General features: G+C 42.0%; 1 protein-coding gene across 1 annotated transcript in view; it reads right to left on the bottom strand.

Moving 5' to 3' along the window:
- Positions 1-12271, bottom strand: part of CABLES1 (Cdk5 and Abl enzyme substrate 1) — a 119205-nt gene extending 106934 nt beyond the window's left edge. Inside the window, 2 exon segments of the mRNA XM_032795812.2 lie at positions 11238-11562; positions 11565-12271. Coding sequence (XP_032651703.1) covers positions 11238-11562; positions 11565-11805 — 566 coding nt within the window. The 5' untranslated portion in view covers positions 11806-12271.
- Positions 12272-18958: the final 6687 nt, after the last annotated feature.

The raw sequence follows: 18958 nt of genomic DNA, 5'->3' as shown, positions 1-18958 counted from the left end.
CAGGCATTCTGGGATACCTATGAATACCTCTGGAGGCCAATAACAGCCCTTTTGGTGGCCACACCAGCGGAGCAGCGCTGCATCACCAGCGCTGCAGTCGTTATTCCCCAGGCTGAGGTGGAGTACAGCCAGCGCTATAGCCAGGGAGATACAGCGCTGTATGTGCCTTGCAAGTGTGGACGGTGAGTGAGTTGCAGCACTGTAAAGCCACCACCAGCGCTGCAACTCTCCAGTGTAGCCAAACCCAAAGATTAAGACGTTTATCCAAAGTGCATGTTTATAAAATTAAGTGGCCAAAGTTGTAACAACAGGGTGGAAGAGAAAAATGCAAGTCACGTAGTCTTGAGCCATGCTAGTAGTACCTGTTTTACACTCAAACATGTCTGGTTTTCTTTAATTGCACCTGTTGTATTACTAGCCCTGATCTTGTGGAATTCCCACTTGCTTCAGTGGGAGCTCTAGGCAATGGGGACCTGCAAGACTAGACCAAATTCTACGCTTGGATACATCAATGCATATCTATGATTAACTCCACTGACATCAGTGTAACTGAGCATAGCATCTGGCCCACTGTATGTAATGAAATGTCTGTCATGGGATCAGTCAGTGTGTGTATAAATGTTAGTATTACAGTTAAATGCAAAGGTGTAAGCTTAAATTTGATTTAGTCTCTTAGTCCTTACTCAGGTAAAGTCCCGTTTCAGCGGAAGTCAAGGAAGTGAAGACTTGGTTCTGACTTGTTAAAATCTTAGTTTTAAATCCTTCATAGCTTCCACTCTGACTTCCTATAGACAAATTTCTCACTGCTCTGGAAAAAGATCAGATATAATCCAGTTTGAGTATTGTTTCCTAGAAACAAGGCACTCACTGGATTATAGAGTATTATTCCCTTTTTAGAAAGGGAAAATTGTGAATTTCATATATATTTTAGCAAATAGTAAAGATATTAAGGTATATTCTAAACTAGAGTGTGTGAGTTTTAAAAATCACCCTCATCTGTAACTCTTTTAATGTTGTCAGTTTAAGATAACAACAGTTCTTAAAGTGTGGTCCATGGAGAGCTGGCTGGCCCCATGGTACTAGCCACTCTTCATTTCCAGCTGCTTCTACCAATCTCCAGGCTCTTCATTGCAAAGAAGCATCTGGAAACAAGGAGAACCAGCCTAGCTGCTGCTAAGAGGAGGACAAAGAGGAACTTCACCAGTGGGAATGGAAGTGCCAGACGCAAGCTACATATGCAAACCTGTCAAAGCTTCTTCAATTATCCCTCCCTTCCCCTGATACCTCTCACGCATTTCACATACCTACTAATCCTTGATATGTTAAGCAATTATATGGGATAGCCACAAACTTTCAGAGAGTTGAGGCTGGAGGTTAAAGGTTTACACTTATCTGAGAACATAAGTATACAGTATAAACACAGCTCCTGCCAAGTCCCTGCTGTTACACTTTTGTCAGCTAACAAATACACACTTGGTATTTGGTATAGCTACTCAACACTGTTTGGTCAACAATGCTTCTATCAGATTCTTATGTATTCTAAAAAGGGCTGTCCATTAATTGCAGTTAACTCATGCAATTAACTCAAAAAAAATTAATTGTGACTAAATGCAATTTTAATCACATTTTAATCACACCAATTGAAATTTAATAAATATTTTGGATGTTTTTCTACATTTTCATACATATTGCATTCTGTGTTGTAATTGAAATCAAAGTGTATATTTTTTTAATTACAAATATTTGCACTGTAAAATGGTAAACAAAGGAAATGGTATTTTTCAGTTCACCTCATACAAGTATTGCAGTGCAATCATGAAAGTGCAACTTACATATGTAGAATTGTTTTGGTTTTGAGTGCAGTTATATAAAAAAAATGGAAAATTTTAGAGCCTACAAGTCCACTCAGTTCTACTTCTTGTTCAGCCAATCACTAAGACAAACAAGTTTGTTTACATTTACAGGAGATAATGCTGCCCTTTCCTTATTTATAATGGCACCAGAAAGTGAGAACAGGCATTTGCATGGCACTTTTGTAGCTGGCATTCGACAGTATTTACATGCCAGATATGCTAAATATTCATTATGCCCCTTCATGCTTCAGCCACCATTCCAGAAGACATGCTTCTATGCTGATGACGCTTCTAAAAAAAAAATGCGTTCATTAAATTTGTGACACAATATCCCCCAAGGAGTTCAATGTCCCCTGCTCTGTTTTATCTGCATTTCTGCCATATATTTCATGTTATAGCAGTCTTAGATGATGACCAGCAACATGTTGTTCATTTAGAACACTTTCACTGCAGATTAGACAAAATGCAAAGAAGGTACAAGTGTGAGATTTCTAAAGATAGCTACAGCACTCGACCCAAGATTTAAGAATCTGAAGTGCTTTCCAAAATCTGAGAGGGACAAAGTGTGGAGCATGCTTTCAGAAGTCTTAAAACAGAAATACTCTGATGCAGAAATTACAGAAACCGATCCACCAATACAGAAAAATCAACCTTCTGCTGGTGGCATCTGACTCAGATAATGAAAATAAATGTGCGTCGGTCTGCACTACTTTGGATTGTTATCAAGCAGAACCCATCATCACCATGGACACATGTCCCTTGCAATGGTGGTTGAAACATGAAGGGACATATGACTCTTTAGCACATCTGGCATGTAAATATCTTGCAATGCCATCTACAACGGTGTCATGTGAACTCCTGTTCTCACTTTCAGATGACATTATAAACAAGTGGGCAGCATTATCTCCTGCAAATGTAAATATATTTGTTTGTCTGAGTGATTGGCTGAACAAGAAATAGGACTGAGTGGACTTGTAGGCTCTAAAATTTTACATTGTTTTATTTTTGAATGCAGTTTTTTGTACATAATTCTACATTTGTAAGTTCAGTGTTCATGATAGAGATTTCACTACAGTATTTCTATTAGGTGAATTGAAAAAGACTTTTTTACAGGGCAAATACTTGTAATCAAACATAAAGTGAGCACTGTGCACGTTGTATACTGTGTTGCAATTGAAATCAATATATTTGAAAATGTAGAAAACCTCCAAAAATATTTAAATAAATGGCATTCTATTATTAACAGTGCAATTAATCATGATTAATTTTTTTAATCAAGATTAATTTTTAATCACTTGACAGCCATAATGCTAAATGATCTAGAAATGAATTAATATAAATTCCCACGATTTTTTTTATTGATGGCTAAATAAAGAGATCAGTCTGATTTATAATGGCTGCATACACTACAATCTGTTCTAGTGCCCATACTGACTTGACAGTAACTGAGTGTTGTACATTTTTCCTGTCTTTTGTCATTCTTTTGTTTGACAAATGAACCTTACTAAGTGCCCTAATAAAGCCTTGGAATTTGGTGGAGTGGAGTCTTTTCTACAGGATGTGGTTATTTTCCTTAATTTCCAGTCTTTTATATTATTAGCATTTGTGAAGCTGATACAGTCTGTTACCCCTGCAGTGTATATCAGCTGGGGCATCATAGCTGTTATACTAAAATAAACTTTGCTCATTAGTAGAGCAGCACAACTATTTGACTTGATAGTACTGTTTTGCATAATAAAATGGGAGGGTTTTGCCTAACTTTTCCCCTAGCTGTCCCCTAATGCACCCCCCATAAATATGGATGGGAAAGGAAGTTATAAAATATGTATTATGGATGGACTGATTTTTATTTCTCCTAGACTCCTGGATGAAACTCAAATTTATAAACAGCTTTTCAACTGCTATACATCAAAAGAGAATTTCAAGTTTATGTATACATGGTTCCTGTAATGAAAAAAATATATAGCTATGTCTGACCTCAACTGCTGTCTTCAGTCATTTTACATACCATTACTGCCTTCTCATATGCTTCTCTGACAATGAAAGTCCTCAAGACTAACCTTGGTAGAGAGCAGTGCCACTATGACATATTCTTCCATTCTGTAGCTCAGCCGAGGCCAGTACCTAAATAGTGACCATCAACTACTTCAGAGGGGTTCTCTAGCAATCATTTATTATGGGGCTCAAATTTCTATATTTAATTGCTCTGAAACTTTCAGAGGTACCATCCCTGTTCCTGGTCTTAGTGTTGTAGCTGCTACAGTGGGATAGGAAGTGTTCCCAGGAGTATGGAGACAAGGAAGTGGTTTGACTCCTTCCTGAAAACCCGAGGAGGTTTTCAGCCCAAAGGTGCAACGAACAATACTTTGCACTTGTACAATACACTTTATCCCAGAACCTCAAAGCACTTTGCAAATATTAATTTAATCAAACAATTATCCTGTGACATAAACAAGTACGACCACCATCTTACAGAGGAGGAAATGGAGGTAAAGGCCCTATGTGAACTACTGAAAATCAGGCTTCACAGAACTTGTTCAAAGACACACAGCAGGTCTATTACAGACCTGGGAACAGACACCAAATTTCCAGTGTCCAAGTCTATGCCTTAACCCCAAGAGCACTGTTCCTTTAAGACTGAGAAGGAAGCCATTCACCCTGGGGAAATGGAGCCCACTAGAAAATCTACCTTCCCTCAAATGATAAGTAAGGTGTACTAAGGAGTTATGAGATTCCTTAAAGTAGCGGTTCTCAAACTGTGGGCTGGAACCCCAACATGAGTCATGACCCCATTTTAATGGGGTTGCCAGAGCCAGCATTAGACTGAAGCCCAAGCTCCTCCCCACTTGGGGGTGTGGGGCTTGGACCCCCTCTTCCCCCACTCGGGACAGTAAAGCTTGGGCTCTGGCTCTGCCCCCACTCCCACACAGGGTCATGTAGTAATTTTGTTGTCAGAAGGGGGTCACGGTGCAATGAAGTTTGAGAACCACTGCAAGGTTTGAGTTAAGTTAATTTGAACCTTCAAGCAAACATGACAGGTTTGACTCACTGCCAACCTTTTGCAAACTGAACACCAGTTCCTGAACAACCCCCTAATGGGTTGTTGCATCTCCAGCACTCACCTAGATTCTTTTTTTTTCTTAATCTAAATTTCTAAGGATGTTATCCATCTTTTTTAAGGGATTAATACTTAGTGGAGGGCCAAAATAGGTTCTGTAAATTAAAAATGACCAATGCCATTATTAATAAACATTTTCATGTTTTAAACTGTTTTTGTTTGGGTTTTTAAAATATTCCCTCTTCATGACTTTGCTACCAAAAATGTCACAACACTGTGCTAGGTCACAAGAACCTAAGTGTGAAAGTGACTTCTATCAGCACTGTCCAAACTGAGCGAGCTGGAAGATAAATAATATTGGTGAACTTCAAATAATGAAAAGTAAACTAAATTTTTAATGTTGGAAAACTAATTCGAATAGCTACTAAAACATGGATATAAATGTATTTTTCTTTAGTGGGACAATATACCATCTTAAAGCAAATTAAATTTCAGGCCAGAACTACTTGAGTGTCTCTTTAAATGAACAATGCTCAATTACTTGGCATCTGTTCCCTTCTGTTCCTTTTCCAGTATCTGTTGTCCAAAAAGTGATTCCTTACTCTCATCCTACTGTGATGAGAAAGGCAAATGTGATGAAAAGTAAAGTTTAGACCCCAAATCTGATCATTATTGCCAGCAATTCTCAAGAATAACAAAACCTATATGCTAGTCTCTTACAATTTGAGCCCACAAAAAGGGTTCGGTTTTGCCTTTGACTATGAAAGGGGCCTACTGTCTGGCCCAATTACTCCACTGAAGTTAACACAACAGAGGGCAACATCGCTGAACAAAATATCAGTTTATTTTTCATAAATAGCTATAGACGTAAATGCTCTAGCTGTAAGTGAAAAGCAATCACATTTGTTGTTTCAGGATCAGATTTTACCACCTTTATTCATGTTTACTCCATATACAGGCCCAATGGGACTACCAGAAGCGTGAGGTGCTCTGTATCTCAAGTAGTCTACCATTTTTAGCCATCTGTTTAACAGATCATTTAAAATAAATAATACCTTAGGCACCAGATAAGTTAATCAGAATTTCAGCATCTATGTACCAACTTTAAAATCAGGGTTAGAGTTTTCTTCTTGTACACACATAATTATATATCAGCTTCCAAACAGCAAGCAGCTCCATGTTCTTGTATAGTTTGTTTCTTGTGAATAAATGTACAGCAGAAACCCAAACCACATTAATGATAACCTTGTTAAATATAAACAAGTATGCAATTATTGAAACTGCTAACACAAACAAAAAAGGCAGGAAACTCTAATTATATGTTCATAATGGCTTCTGGAAACTAATTGAAAACAAAAACATTATATAGCATGTCTTGTATGATACTTTAATAGAAAATGATTTCATGTTACTATATAACAAAGTGCATGTCTAAGCATAGAGGACTAGTCTTTCAAATGACAGATCAAACTCAAGTCTGCAACAAGGGCAGAGGGAGAAAGCAAATACAAAGACATTCTCTGAACACTTTATTTTACTCTCCTCCACTCCTTTCTAATCCCTATACTCTCATCACTGATAACCACTACCTAATGACTCTCCTTCGGGTGCGCTAATGATTGTCTTGCAACAATTTTTTTCTCTCTTTGTCATCCTGCTCACAGTGGAAGGCCATATGCAGAGCATTTGGCTCTTTTCTCACCATTAACTGAACAGCAGAAAGTCTTGAACTCTGTCCTTGGGTTTAGGTCAGCGATGTGCATGCTTATGATTTATCTATTATGTAGCTCTCTTGTAAGACTAGGTCCTAGTGGATTTGTAAGTAGGGATAGTCTAATGGCTGTTCATTGTGCATAATGTATACTTGAGCCCAAAGGCTAATATAAGATCTCTGAAAGGACACCTTAAGCACTGTGTGCAAACTAGAGTACTCAAGTTGGTGCTGCTTTATAATTACAGTATCTATTTACCAAGTATTTTGAAAGGTGCCATGTGCATTTTATAATGGCAATATATTCAGTGTGGGCCAAGTTCTGCTCTAGATTACATCCATGCAATCTCACTAGAGTCAGCACGGTTGCACAGGTGTAACTGAAAGGAAAACTTGCCATTAAAGAGCACACAAGTGATACAAACCTCAGGGCCAAATTTACCAGGCATCCCACTTATACCAGAGCTTAATTTAGCCCAAGAAGAAGCAACTGTAGGAGAAAACACTTCTAGCTTCAAATCTATAAATCTGGGTGCACTGCCAGCACCACATAAGCACATGGAGAACTCAGAGAGGGCCAATATCTGATTGGTATTGTCTGTTGGGTGAGCAGTTGTTCAGGTCTCCCTCTCTCTCTCAGCTTTCCAATAATCCACTCTGCTGTTTGTATGTAGAATAAAGTGAAACCTACAAGGTTCCTCATAACCAGTACTTTTGCAGCATTAAACACTGAGCTGGTTTATGAAACACTGATCTGTGGGGATTCCCCCTAGTGTAAGAAATCTTGATTGCCTATTAGGTTAGATAACGCAGTCTACAAGTCAGATTGAATAAGCGGGTATGCAGTCAACAGACAATTTTTCATTTGCTGTATCTCCAACTTTTCCAGGCAAGCTCATATAAAAAGCTGTATGTACTGAGGAGGGAAACTAAACAACCAAGCAGGCACAGAAACGAGAAGGGAAACACTGCAGAACAACAGGGGCAAGGGGTTGGCAGGAAGATCAGAGGAGTCCAGTTAAGAGGTGATACAGATAAGATCTGAAGAAGTCCCATCCAGATCTCTTCAGCTAGGCAGAAGATGTCTAGTCTATAATATATGCATGCAATGAAAAATAAGAAGGATCTTTGGGACTCCAGTAAGTCTTTACAGGAGCATTAATACAACTATTATTCAGTAAGGAGAACAACATGGGTGAGGGGAAAATCTTCTCTTGAACAGTAACAGACCACTGCTCAGAACATCTCTTTTTAAAAAAATGGAGGAACTCGTATCAAAGGAGGAACTATAGACGAAGACTAGAACTAGACCGAAGCTTCGGTTCAATAGGGTACATCACCAGCAGCTATTTTACTGGGGGCTTACTTCAGCATCAACATCTGCAAAGGGAACTCAGAAAGCTAAGGCCAGGTCTACACTGTGACTTTAAATCGGTTTAATGGCTGATATACCGATTTAACGCTGTACCCGTTCACACGACATCGTCATTAATATAGAGTTAAACGGCTCCTTAAATCGATTTCGGAACTCCTCCCAGACGAGAGGAGTAGCGCTAAATTCGAAAGTGATAACTCGGATTAGGGTTCGTGTGGACGGAAATCGACATTATTGGCCTCCTAGAGGTATCCCACAGTGCACCACTGACCGCTCTGGTCCGCAATCCGAACTCGGATGCGGAGTGCCGGTAAACAGGAAAAGCCCCGAGACCTTTAGAATGACATTTCCTGCTTTCACGTGTCCAGCTCTGATCAGCACGGGTGGCGATGCAGTTCAAATGCAAAAGTAGCTCCTGCATTGAACCTTACGGGAGATACTAGATCTGATCGCTGTATGGTGAGACAAATCTGTTTTATCAGAGCTCCGTTAAAGAACAGGAAATGCCAAAGCGTTTGAAAAATAAACTCCAGGATACACAGCGGTGCGTGACAACCGTAACGGGAAGCCAGAGACTCAAACGGATGCTCATGGAGGGAGGGAGGGGGTAATGAGGACTACAGCTACCAGTCTCCACAGCAGTCTCTGAAAACTATTTGCATTCTTGGCTGAGCGCCCAATGTCTGTAGCTTAATACACGGTGTCTTGCGTGGTTCACGGAACAGCTCGTCAGTCTCTTCCCCCACCCCCAGCACGTGAAAGAGAAGTAAAATAAATAATTCCTTGAGTACTGTAAATGTCACCCTCTGTGTACTGAATGCTGCTGGCAGAGAGTACGCGAGGTGTTGACAACGGTCAGGATACCGTTTGTGATCTCAGGGTCTATGATTGCTGTGCTATGGCGTTTGCTCAATGCACTCCGGGAAAAAGGCGCCAAAGGGTTGTCTGCTGCCTTCACAAAGGGAGGGGTGAGGCTGTACCCAGCACCACCCGGGGCAATGTTTTCTGCCCCATCAGGCACTGTGCTCTCAACACGGAAGTGGGAACTATGGGATAGCTGAGGAACAGCTACCCACAGTGCACCGCTCCTGAAATCGATGGTAGCTTTGGACCATGGACACAAACAATCGATTTCGTGATCCCACTGTGGACGCGCTAAACCGATTTTATTAGATCTGTTTTGTAATATCGGTTTAAGCTAATTCGAAATAATCGTGCAGTGTAGACGTACACTTTGACTACAATTCAGATCAAATCAAGGACAGGGGGCATACAGTATTGAGGCAACTTTCATTTGGTAGAGCTCCAATCTTTCTACTAAAGCTAACCCTTAAAAGGCTGTTTCTACAGCAGCCTCTGGTATTTTTATGATCAATTACCCTTATAAGCTGTTGAAGCATGACAGTCAAAGTCTTCTTAGCTAAGTCTATGGGAGAAATAGAAAGAAGTGAGCGTGACAAATGGGGAATGTAGGAGTGGCAAATTATGCTGGTCTGGAGAAGCACAGTTTCTGCCTCCAGTTTCTTCCCTACCCCACTATGACACCTAAGCATATTAAGCAAATGAGGATTATTGTGTAACTATGATACATTTATTCCATAATACATATATACATTCGTACATGGTTGAGTATTCTTAGTAGACATCTTTAGATATATTTAAGCAAGCAAGATTTTTCTCTGTGGGAGTGTCCATTAAAAGGGCAAACTAATAACCAGTGGCACAAGGTGGTAAGACATTCACCATAAAAAAAAGTGGTGTCTGTAGGTAAAGGGTCTGCGTAAGGGGTTAGCAAGTCTCATTTCTTTCATGTATTTTTGGACCTCATCCAATCATTGAAGTCAATGGAAAGTAGACTTTGGAGCAGGGTCTTTCAACAGTATTTGTGTCAGCAGTCTGTCTAGAAAGCACTCAGAATGATAGTTCAGTCCACTGCATTTACCCAAATGAGAAAACAAGGGGGTAAATCTTTGGATTTATTAATAAGAAAACCAATGTTGCACTAAGTATTAAAAAAAGGATATCTGGTAAGACTATGCATATGAGTTTAAACCTGAACCACATTAAGGGTGAAACTTTGAAAAACTTGCTTGCTAATTTATCAGGGAATGCCTTAATCAGCATGACACAGCTAAATCCACAGTACACATATAAATATCCACATTCACATACTAAAATTATTATTTGTTCTCTCCATGGTGCCTCCAGCTGATGGGACATAAATGCCCAAACTACAAGAAGTTTACCTATTCTTTATGGTACTGTAATTTGCACCAGTACGACTGTCATTATCCCTCACCTTACTGGTTCCCAGATACTGTCAAATGATAATATTTAAACTGTTGAGCATCTGCTCTATCTGCATACTAAAAGAAAATGCTTCAACTCTGAAAATGTTCATGGAGGTTAAAGGAATGGTGTGTGCTTAAAGTGAGAACTGTGCAGAACTGTCATGTATGGCTCATTTATTCATTAGGGGATTACTACAACACTGCAATTCTTAATTTTTCGATTAGGTAATCAGAATGCTTACACTGGAGGGGGAGGAAGTAAACTTCACCGATCAATATTTCAAAATCCAGATCTGTGTCTGAACCCTACAAACTAACACTGCTACTTGGGTCAGTTTGTTAAAAATGCCAGATTAAGGTTAAGAACAGATAAATGCCTGCTACCTATTAATGAAAAAAAAGAAGAGGCAATAATTTAGCAAACAGGCCTTTTCTCCTGTCACAGACCCAATGACACCCTAACGATTAACAGTCTATCAAGAGCTATTTTTAACCCTGTATCCGATGTGCTCTCTAACCTGGCCCCTGCACAGATGTTCACATGCGCCAGGAAACGTGCATTGACGGGTCTCCTGAGCACGGGGCACCAGCCCCTGAAACAAGCGTTAACTGCACATATTTTAATGGACAGTGGATAGAACTTCAGCGGGAAAGGGGGCATTGTATAAACAGAACGGTCTTGGCCCAACTGAAACCAGAACCAATGGCTTTGCCAAGGTGACCTGAGCTAAGTTCAAAAGCACGCAGCCCCCGCCCCCCCGGACGTTGGGTGTTGCTAACCCGAGCTGGAGTTAGCTCCAGGAGACCGCGCCCCGTCCCCGCCGGCACCTTCAGGGGTCAGTGTCGCCTGCCCGCTTGCAAGCGTCTCCCACCGGCCCGCGCGGTGCCCTGTGCACGCCGCACCCGGGGACTTGCGCAGGGAGACGGGGGGAGCACGGGGCTCGCTTACCGGGACCGCTGCAGCTCCAAGGCGCCGGGGCCGCCCTGCTCCAGGCAGCAGTAGCCCTGCGGGATGGGTCTGGAGAAGGACACGGGCAGGATTCCCTGAGTGAAGGAGCTGAGGCGGCCCCTGCTGCCGCCGGCCGCCCCGGAGGGGGTCCCCGAGCCCAGGAAGGCGGCTGCCGGCACCTGCACACTGGCGAAGGCGTCCTCCTCCTCTTCTTCCTCCGGCGGCTCCCCAGCCGCTGCCGGGGGGCTCGACAGCCGGCCGCTGCCGCAGTGGCCCCCCGGCTGCTGCGAAGCAGCTGCCGCGGCGGGGGGCTGGAAGGCGCCCGGCTGTGGCGAGTCCTGGCGCTGCCGGCTGCCGCCTTGGCGGCGCCCCCGCTCTGCTCCGCGCCGCTCTCCTCGTGCGGCGGCGGCCGGCCGTCCAGCGAGATGTTGGTGAGGAAGGAGAGCGCTGCCTGCCTGCGCCGGGGGTCCATGCGCGGCGGCGGCTTCCTCAGGCAGGGCTCCAGGGGCGGCTGCTGCAACGTGCTGCTGGCGCTGCCAGGGCTGCTGGTGGCAGCCGCCGCCGCCATTGTCCGGGGCTCGCTCCTTCCCTTCGCCTCCCGCTCCCCCAGGCCGTCGCCGCGGCGAGGCAGCGGCTCTCGGGCAGGCTGCGGAGGAGAAGGGTTAGCAGGCAGGGCGAGGGAGCGGTGGCTGGCCTGGCATGCTTCCCCGCCTCCCTCCCCCTGGCTGGCTGTGCATGGGTGGCTCGCTGCCTTTGCCTTGCCTCCCGCTCTGCCTCTCCCCCCGCTCCTCGGGCACTGTTAACAGGCGTTATAGGTGCACTCGCCCTGCCATAACACAGCAATCACGTGTGGGGACTAGCGAGCTGGGAAGAAAACAAAAGCCGCAGCCAGCAGCTGGAGGAGGAGGCTGGGTCTAAGCCAGCTCCCTCCTTTCAGTCCTTCTGGTTTTTCCTCCTCCTTGTGTCTGTGCGCTGGGGGGAGGCAACGGCGGAAGGTGGAGTCTGGGTGTGCCCAGCACATGGTCCTGAGGTGGTTACATAAGTCCGTTCAGGCTCCCAGGGTGTAGTAACCCTCAGGCTCCTCTGCCAGGCCGTGGTTCCCGAAGAAGCAGCGTGTTTTGCAGAGATGGCTGGTGGACTAGGAAGCCCAGAGCCCTCAGTCCCAGTTTAGCCAGCGACTCGCTGGGTGGTCTGGAGCTAGTCACTTAATCCTTGTGCATTTCATTTCCACACTGTAAACCCTGTCTAGAGCACATTCCTCCCAAAGAAACTGAAGGACTTTACTAACAGCTATCTAAGGTATCCCTGTGGTTGCTAAGACTGTAGTAACCCCGGATGTACAGTACCTGCCCTCCTAACTTGTGTATATTTAATTTTAAACATTAACTTTAATAAAATTTTTATATTTGAATCTTCAGTCTTTTTATATCTGAATCCACAGTCTTCAATGTAGTTATCCACACGACACACTCCCATAAGGTAGAGTAGTGCTATTAAGTAGGGCTGTCAAACAATTCTAAACAATAATCACAGTTAATCATGAGATTAAAAAAATAGCTGTGATTAATCGCAGTTATAATTACACTGTTAAACAATAATAGAATACCAATTTAAATTCAGCATGGAAGTTTGCCCTCTGGAATGGTGGCCAAAACATGAACGGGTATATGAATGTTTAGCATATCTGGCAGGGTAAATACCTTGCAACACCATCTACAACAGTGCCATGTGAATGCCTTTCTAACTTGCAGGTAATGTAAATAAGAAGCCAGCAGCATTATCTCCCATAAATGTAAACAAACTTGTTTATCTTAGCAATTGGCTGAACACAAGACATAGGACTGAGTGGACTTGTAGGCTCTAAAGTTTTAGTTTGTTTTGAGTGCAGTTATGTAAAAAAAATTCTAAATGTATAAATTGCACTTTCACAATAAAGAGATTGCTCTACAGTACTTGTATGAAGTGAACTGAAGAATACTATTTCTTCTGTTTATCTCTTTTACAGTGCAAATATTTATAATAAAATAATAATATAGAGTAAGCACTCTATACTTCATATTCTGTGTTGTAATTGAAATCAATATATTTGAAAATATAGAAAAATATCCCAAAATATTTATAATACATTTAAATTGGTATTCTATTATTGTTTAACAGTGTGATTAAAATTGCAATTAATCATGACTTTTTAAAATCTAGTTAATTTGTTTTGTATTAATCACTTGAGTTAACTGCAATTAATTTACAGTCCTACTATTAACCTCATTTTGCAGATGGGGCGGGGGCACAGAGAAAGCAGTATATCTACACTGCACGCAGCCTGGGCTCTGACTCAGGTTTGAGCCCAAGCCACTATCTGTTCACCCACAAATTAGTCTAACTCAGCTCCGCAAGCATTCACAGCTTGGGTCCTAGGATCCTGCAAGGGTAGTGGGTCAGACCACAAGTCCTACTGTCATTAGCGCAGCTGTGAAACCCGATTCCAGCAATGGGAAACCCAAGTTTATAGAGTAGTGTTAGTAATGCCACTGAAACATGGACTTAAAAACACTAAGATTTCCGAATCCCACAGACCAGGGCTTACTGTGCAGTGTGTAGACCTATGGTGACTTGCTCATTGTCACACAGGATGTCAGTGGCACAGCCAAGTGTAAAACCCAGACCTTCTGACTCTCACTCTTCTGCTTAACCACAAACCATCCTCTCTCGCTCATCCCCTAAATGAGGATAATAGTTAGAAGGAGCCAGCTATTTTCAATTTTTTGTTGAAATATGAAAACAAAACAATTTTCAAGCATTTCTTGTAGAAGTTATCTACCACATAGGAATGATGAGTGGATTATTTATTTGGGTTTATGGCAGTGGTGGGCAACCCGTGGCCCGCAGGCCACATGCGACCCAGCAGGGTAATCTGATTTTGCTGACGTTGACCGTCCGCAGGCACGGCCTCCTGCAGCCAGTCAATGGAACTACGGTCAACATCAGCAAAGTGTCTCGCAGCCCTCAATCAAATTACCCTGCTGGGCCACCCGCAGGCCACAGGTTGCCCACCACTGGTGTACAGTGTTTTACTTTACCCCACACTTAGAAATGTAAGTAGGTGTTCCTATGTTAATTATCATCTTCCATGGAATTTTATGTCTTCAAACTTTCCCTTTCTGCAACAGTCCTCAATGAGCACAGCTAGTGATACCAGAATAGTGTCTGAAGTACTGTCTTGATCCTCATTTATTTCTGTTAACTCAACCTGTTACAAGAGTTTTTCTTCTGGTGATACTTTCATCAATGGCTAAAGAAATGGTTGGATCTCACACACACGGGTGTGCAGTTGTCAGATAGCCATATGCCTAAGGCTGCATACAGAGGTATAACTAGTATAATGTGATCTGCATTAGTTTCAGGTTACATTTACTGGTGGCTAACATGTTACTTCCAGTTGCGAACCATGGGCAAATATGAGCTGCTTCTGCTTTACAATTTTTATCAATATTTTCTAATATGATTAGTAAAAAATACAGAAAACAGACAAGTTTAAATTTGGCCTCTGGGAAGGGCTCCTGGGCCTTAGCCTCCATTCCTTGTAAAAGTGGAGGTTTGAATGCCCAGACAATTCAAGAGTGGGCTACTTGATGTGATGGTGACTCAGTCTGGATTTCCATTATTCAAACTCCTCCTTTTTTGACATAAAATTGAAAATGATGACAGTGTCAAGGATGAGAGACAGCAGCAAACTCAACAGTTATAGTTGTCTGAACAATTTTCAGTTGGCAGCTGGCTGGAAAGTCCTTGCTGTAGGGTTCCTCACCACCAGGGCTCAGGATGATGAGCCGAGGGGCTTGTCTAAATTAGGGAAATTTGCACAAGGGCAAATGTAGTTATGCTTGTTCAAATTTCCCTAATCTACATAAACCTCCAATAAGGTAAATCACATTGGTGCAAGCATCATTTTACCTGGGTTCAGTGTGTGTGCGGTAGGGATTTGCCTCAAAGTAACTATATCAATGTAGTTAAACCGGTGCAAATGTTGCTAACTTAGTCAGGCTGCCTGTCTATGTGAGTATTCTCTCTGCACAGGCCTGCCTTCAACAATGACTGCAGTATGACCTGACATTTCTCCTATTGCATACAGGAATAAACTCATTTAAGAAAGCAGCATAAAACAAAGAAGAGTATAGTGCGTTTTCAGATGGAAATGATACCCTTAATTAAGAGTATAGCACTGTGTTATTAACATGATGGGTGTGTTAGAAATACATAAGTATCCAAGCATGCTATATTAGTTGCAAATTAAAATCTCAGGTGTCTGCATTCACATCTAAAGTATCTCTGAGTATGTTCCCCTCAGGGTTATAAATAAGGAAGAAAGCATGGAGCTGGTTACGAAGTATAAATTATGTCCATTCAGTCCATGGTCTGACTCAATACATAAGACTACTTGCATGATGTCTGTTCTGTTTGCCAGAGTCTGACCTGAGGAAGATAACCAACTTGAGTTCACTGTGTGAAACCTGAAAGCCTGGTCCTTCATGTAGTATTATACTGCAATCAATATGGTTATTAGTATACATGGACTGAGAAATCCTCCACTGTAGAGCTGCACAGAAAATTTTGATGAAAAATAAAAAAAAGTGGTCTTTGAAATTCTTCATGACATTCTCACCCTCTTCCCTCGTCTTTTTATTTGTGTGTCTGTCTGAGCAGGGAAAATTTCAGAAACAAGAGAGGGGGGAGAAATTCTGATAACTTTTGTGATTCTCTATTTTTCTCTTCATTTTTCAACTGACCAGCTCTGCTTAATTGAAACAAAAAGTGTTGATAACAGAGACCAGAGGCTGATATAAGTGGTAAGATGGTAACAAGTGGTATGCTCAAGAGGCTGCTGTGAGGGATCTGTCTTGTTCACCCTGAATACAGTGAGCTGGAGGAGACATTAGGCAGCCATGTGCATGTTTGCAGAGAACCTGAAATGTGGTGGGTGAGTTAATACAATACAGAGGGGAGTATGGATTTAAAGAGAGCTGGATTAAAGATATAGCCAAATAAGAAGCTCAGGCAATTTAAGAGTGTGGATCTAGTCTGAAACGTGACTATACAAAACTGGTACCTTCTGTAGTTCAATGTTTACTCTAATGTAGATAAACTAAAATAACTCCTCTCAAATTAGCTGAATAACACCTAAGCTACACAGATGTTTGTGTTAGCAGCTGATGAAATGTGTTAACATGAGCCATAGCCTATAATACCCACTGACTTGCCAGCCAACTTGAGTAAAAAAACTGCCATTGCCCAGGAGTTAAGGGTTTTTGAGTGTGGATGAGACTCAAGTCAGGGGCAACCCTCAAGTGATAACTCAAGTTAACCCTGCAGTGAGGACAAGCCTGGAGTCACCAATCTGTTTCCTGTGTGCATTCATAATATCTGCTGTCTTTAGTGACAAAAATAAGGCCAGGTCTACGCTATAAGGCTTTTTAGCATAGCTATGTCAGTGGGGTGTGAAAAAAACACACCTCTAGTCAACATAACCAGCAAAATCCCCAGTGTAGATGCAGGTTTGTCAACTGTTGGCACAGGTAATGCTATTTGAAAGAAAAACTCCTGTTGGCATAAGCTACATCTAGGCTGGGGGTGGGAGGGGTCCGCTGGAATAGCTACACTGGCAAAACCTCTATAGTGTAGACAAGACCTGAATTTTTATTCTTGTTAGCCCTGCACAGCCACCACAGCTAAGAGAGAATGAAGTTGGTTCTATTCTCTTTGTGCAACAGCAACAACATTGTTTACTAAATTCCAGTGACAGGACCAGTCAGATAATGAGATTAATAATGGGGTTGCGCAGATGTCAGTGAAGGAGCAATGTGATGACAATATTTTTGCACGGGTGTAACTGAAAGAATAACTGATTATTATTGATGATGTCCCAAGAGAGAATGTACGCAGCTCGATTTTCAGAGCCCAGATTGAGTTGGCAGTTAGACAAAAGTTCTACTGAGTACATTTGATATGTAAGTGCATTCAGAGATAATAAATATACAAACACACAATGACTGTTTTTTAAAGTTACTTTTCAGCACACAAATGCACTTTAAAGGAGAAAAATAGTAGCAATGAAGGTAGTCTTGGAAAATTGCATATAAAGTCTTACGGCTCAGGAAAATGATCTGGGACGAAAGTGGAGAGAAACTTAAAACATAATCTTAGAAATATGTAGCAGTAGTTAAGAAAGAAAATGGAAGACTGAAATGCATAGTTTATTCAACCATAGCCAAAAATGTTCAAGCCCAGATTTAATGTATATAAAAGTGATCTGAGTCTCAGAAGTGCTGAGCTGCTGCTGCTGCTGCTCACATTGACATCCCTTCTAAATCTTGAATGTTTATATTTCAATTGGCATTTTTGTTTTGCTTGTCAAAATGCAAAGTCTTGGTGACAATGCTTAAAGATCTGCTGCCACCACATTTGACAGGCTGTTAGATACAAATCTGCAGATACATATTTTCTTCTGGTCTTTTTTTAAAGAATGATACTTAGCTCTTACATAATTGAAGGATATGTACAAACAGTAACTAATATATCTTCATAACAACCTACTGATGTGTAAGTTTAGCAAGTAATAAAGGGTGCTATCCACTCTGTCTCCGTGTGTGAAATCTTAGTTTATCGGGGATGGGAACAGGAGTCGAAGGTATTTCTCGAAGGTATTCTTCACCTTTATTCCTGGACTGTGCAGAATCCTCTTTATGGCTGTGATGCAGCGTTTGGGCTCTGTGCTCTGAGATGGCCATTGCTGGGTCAGTGCTTGGTTTCATCCATCTTGAAATCTGTGGAACTTGTGCTGGGTAAAGTAACGCTGAATTATTTCTTCACTTTGCCCAGTTTACACCTCCACACTGTGAGGGGTAAGGGGAGATATCAGGGGCAGCAGCTGGTTTGTCATCACCTGGCAATATAGCTGTGCTGGCAAAACACCACAGGGACCTGAAAGGAAGTACAGAGGCACATGGCTTCAGTGAGGATGATGTTGTGCATCTGACATTTGTAGGATGGGTGGAAGGGAAGAAGTTGAACATGCTATTCATAGGGGCCAGGGGGGAGGGGGAGGGAACATGCCACAAACACACATGCACTCACAAGAGTATGGTCTACTGGAACCTCCATGAGAACTTCGTAGAATTTCCTATCTCCTATATGATAGTAGTCTGTATATAATAATAATAGGGCCCATTTCACAGATGTTTATCTTGTCTCCACAAAACTAAGGTGGACTAGTTAAGTGGCTTATCTGAGACCACAAAAGGAATTAGGATAGGTGAGGCTAGTAGCACTTCCTACAATTAAGGTTTCCTCACAATTCCTTGATAAGACCCAGTTTTCAGTTGCTTATACCTTTGCCAGACATCAGCTCTTTGGGCTTACATTTTCCATGCTGAGTGTCTGCCTCAGGTGGAATTTATTCTGGAAAATTGTTTTGCCCAGGTTAAAAGTATTGTGTTTTTTTCTTTGATAAACTCTACCACTCACATGCTTTGGAGCACAGACATGAAATTTGGCAGGGCAGTGGCCTTTGTGTCCAGGATGTGTCTTTTGCCATCACTGTGACAATCTGCCCAAATGTAGTCAAGTTATAAGGCTTTGAGAAATCAGTTAGCACATGCTCAGTAGAGACTTGTTAGATTCTAACAGCTAAAAATCTCAGAAAATTCTGTCCTCACTGAGCATGCTTG

The sequence above is a fragment of the Chelonoidis abingdonii genome, chromosome 2 (assembly GCF_003597395.2).
Source record: "Chelonoidis abingdonii isolate Lonesome George chromosome 2, CheloAbing_2.0, whole genome shotgun sequence".
Classification (NCBI taxonomy): Eukaryota; Metazoa; Chordata; order Testudines; family Testudinidae; genus Chelonoidis; species Chelonoidis abingdonii.
The sequence above is the reverse complement of the archived record's forward strand: the minus strand, read 5'-3'. Positions and strand labels throughout refer to the sequence as shown.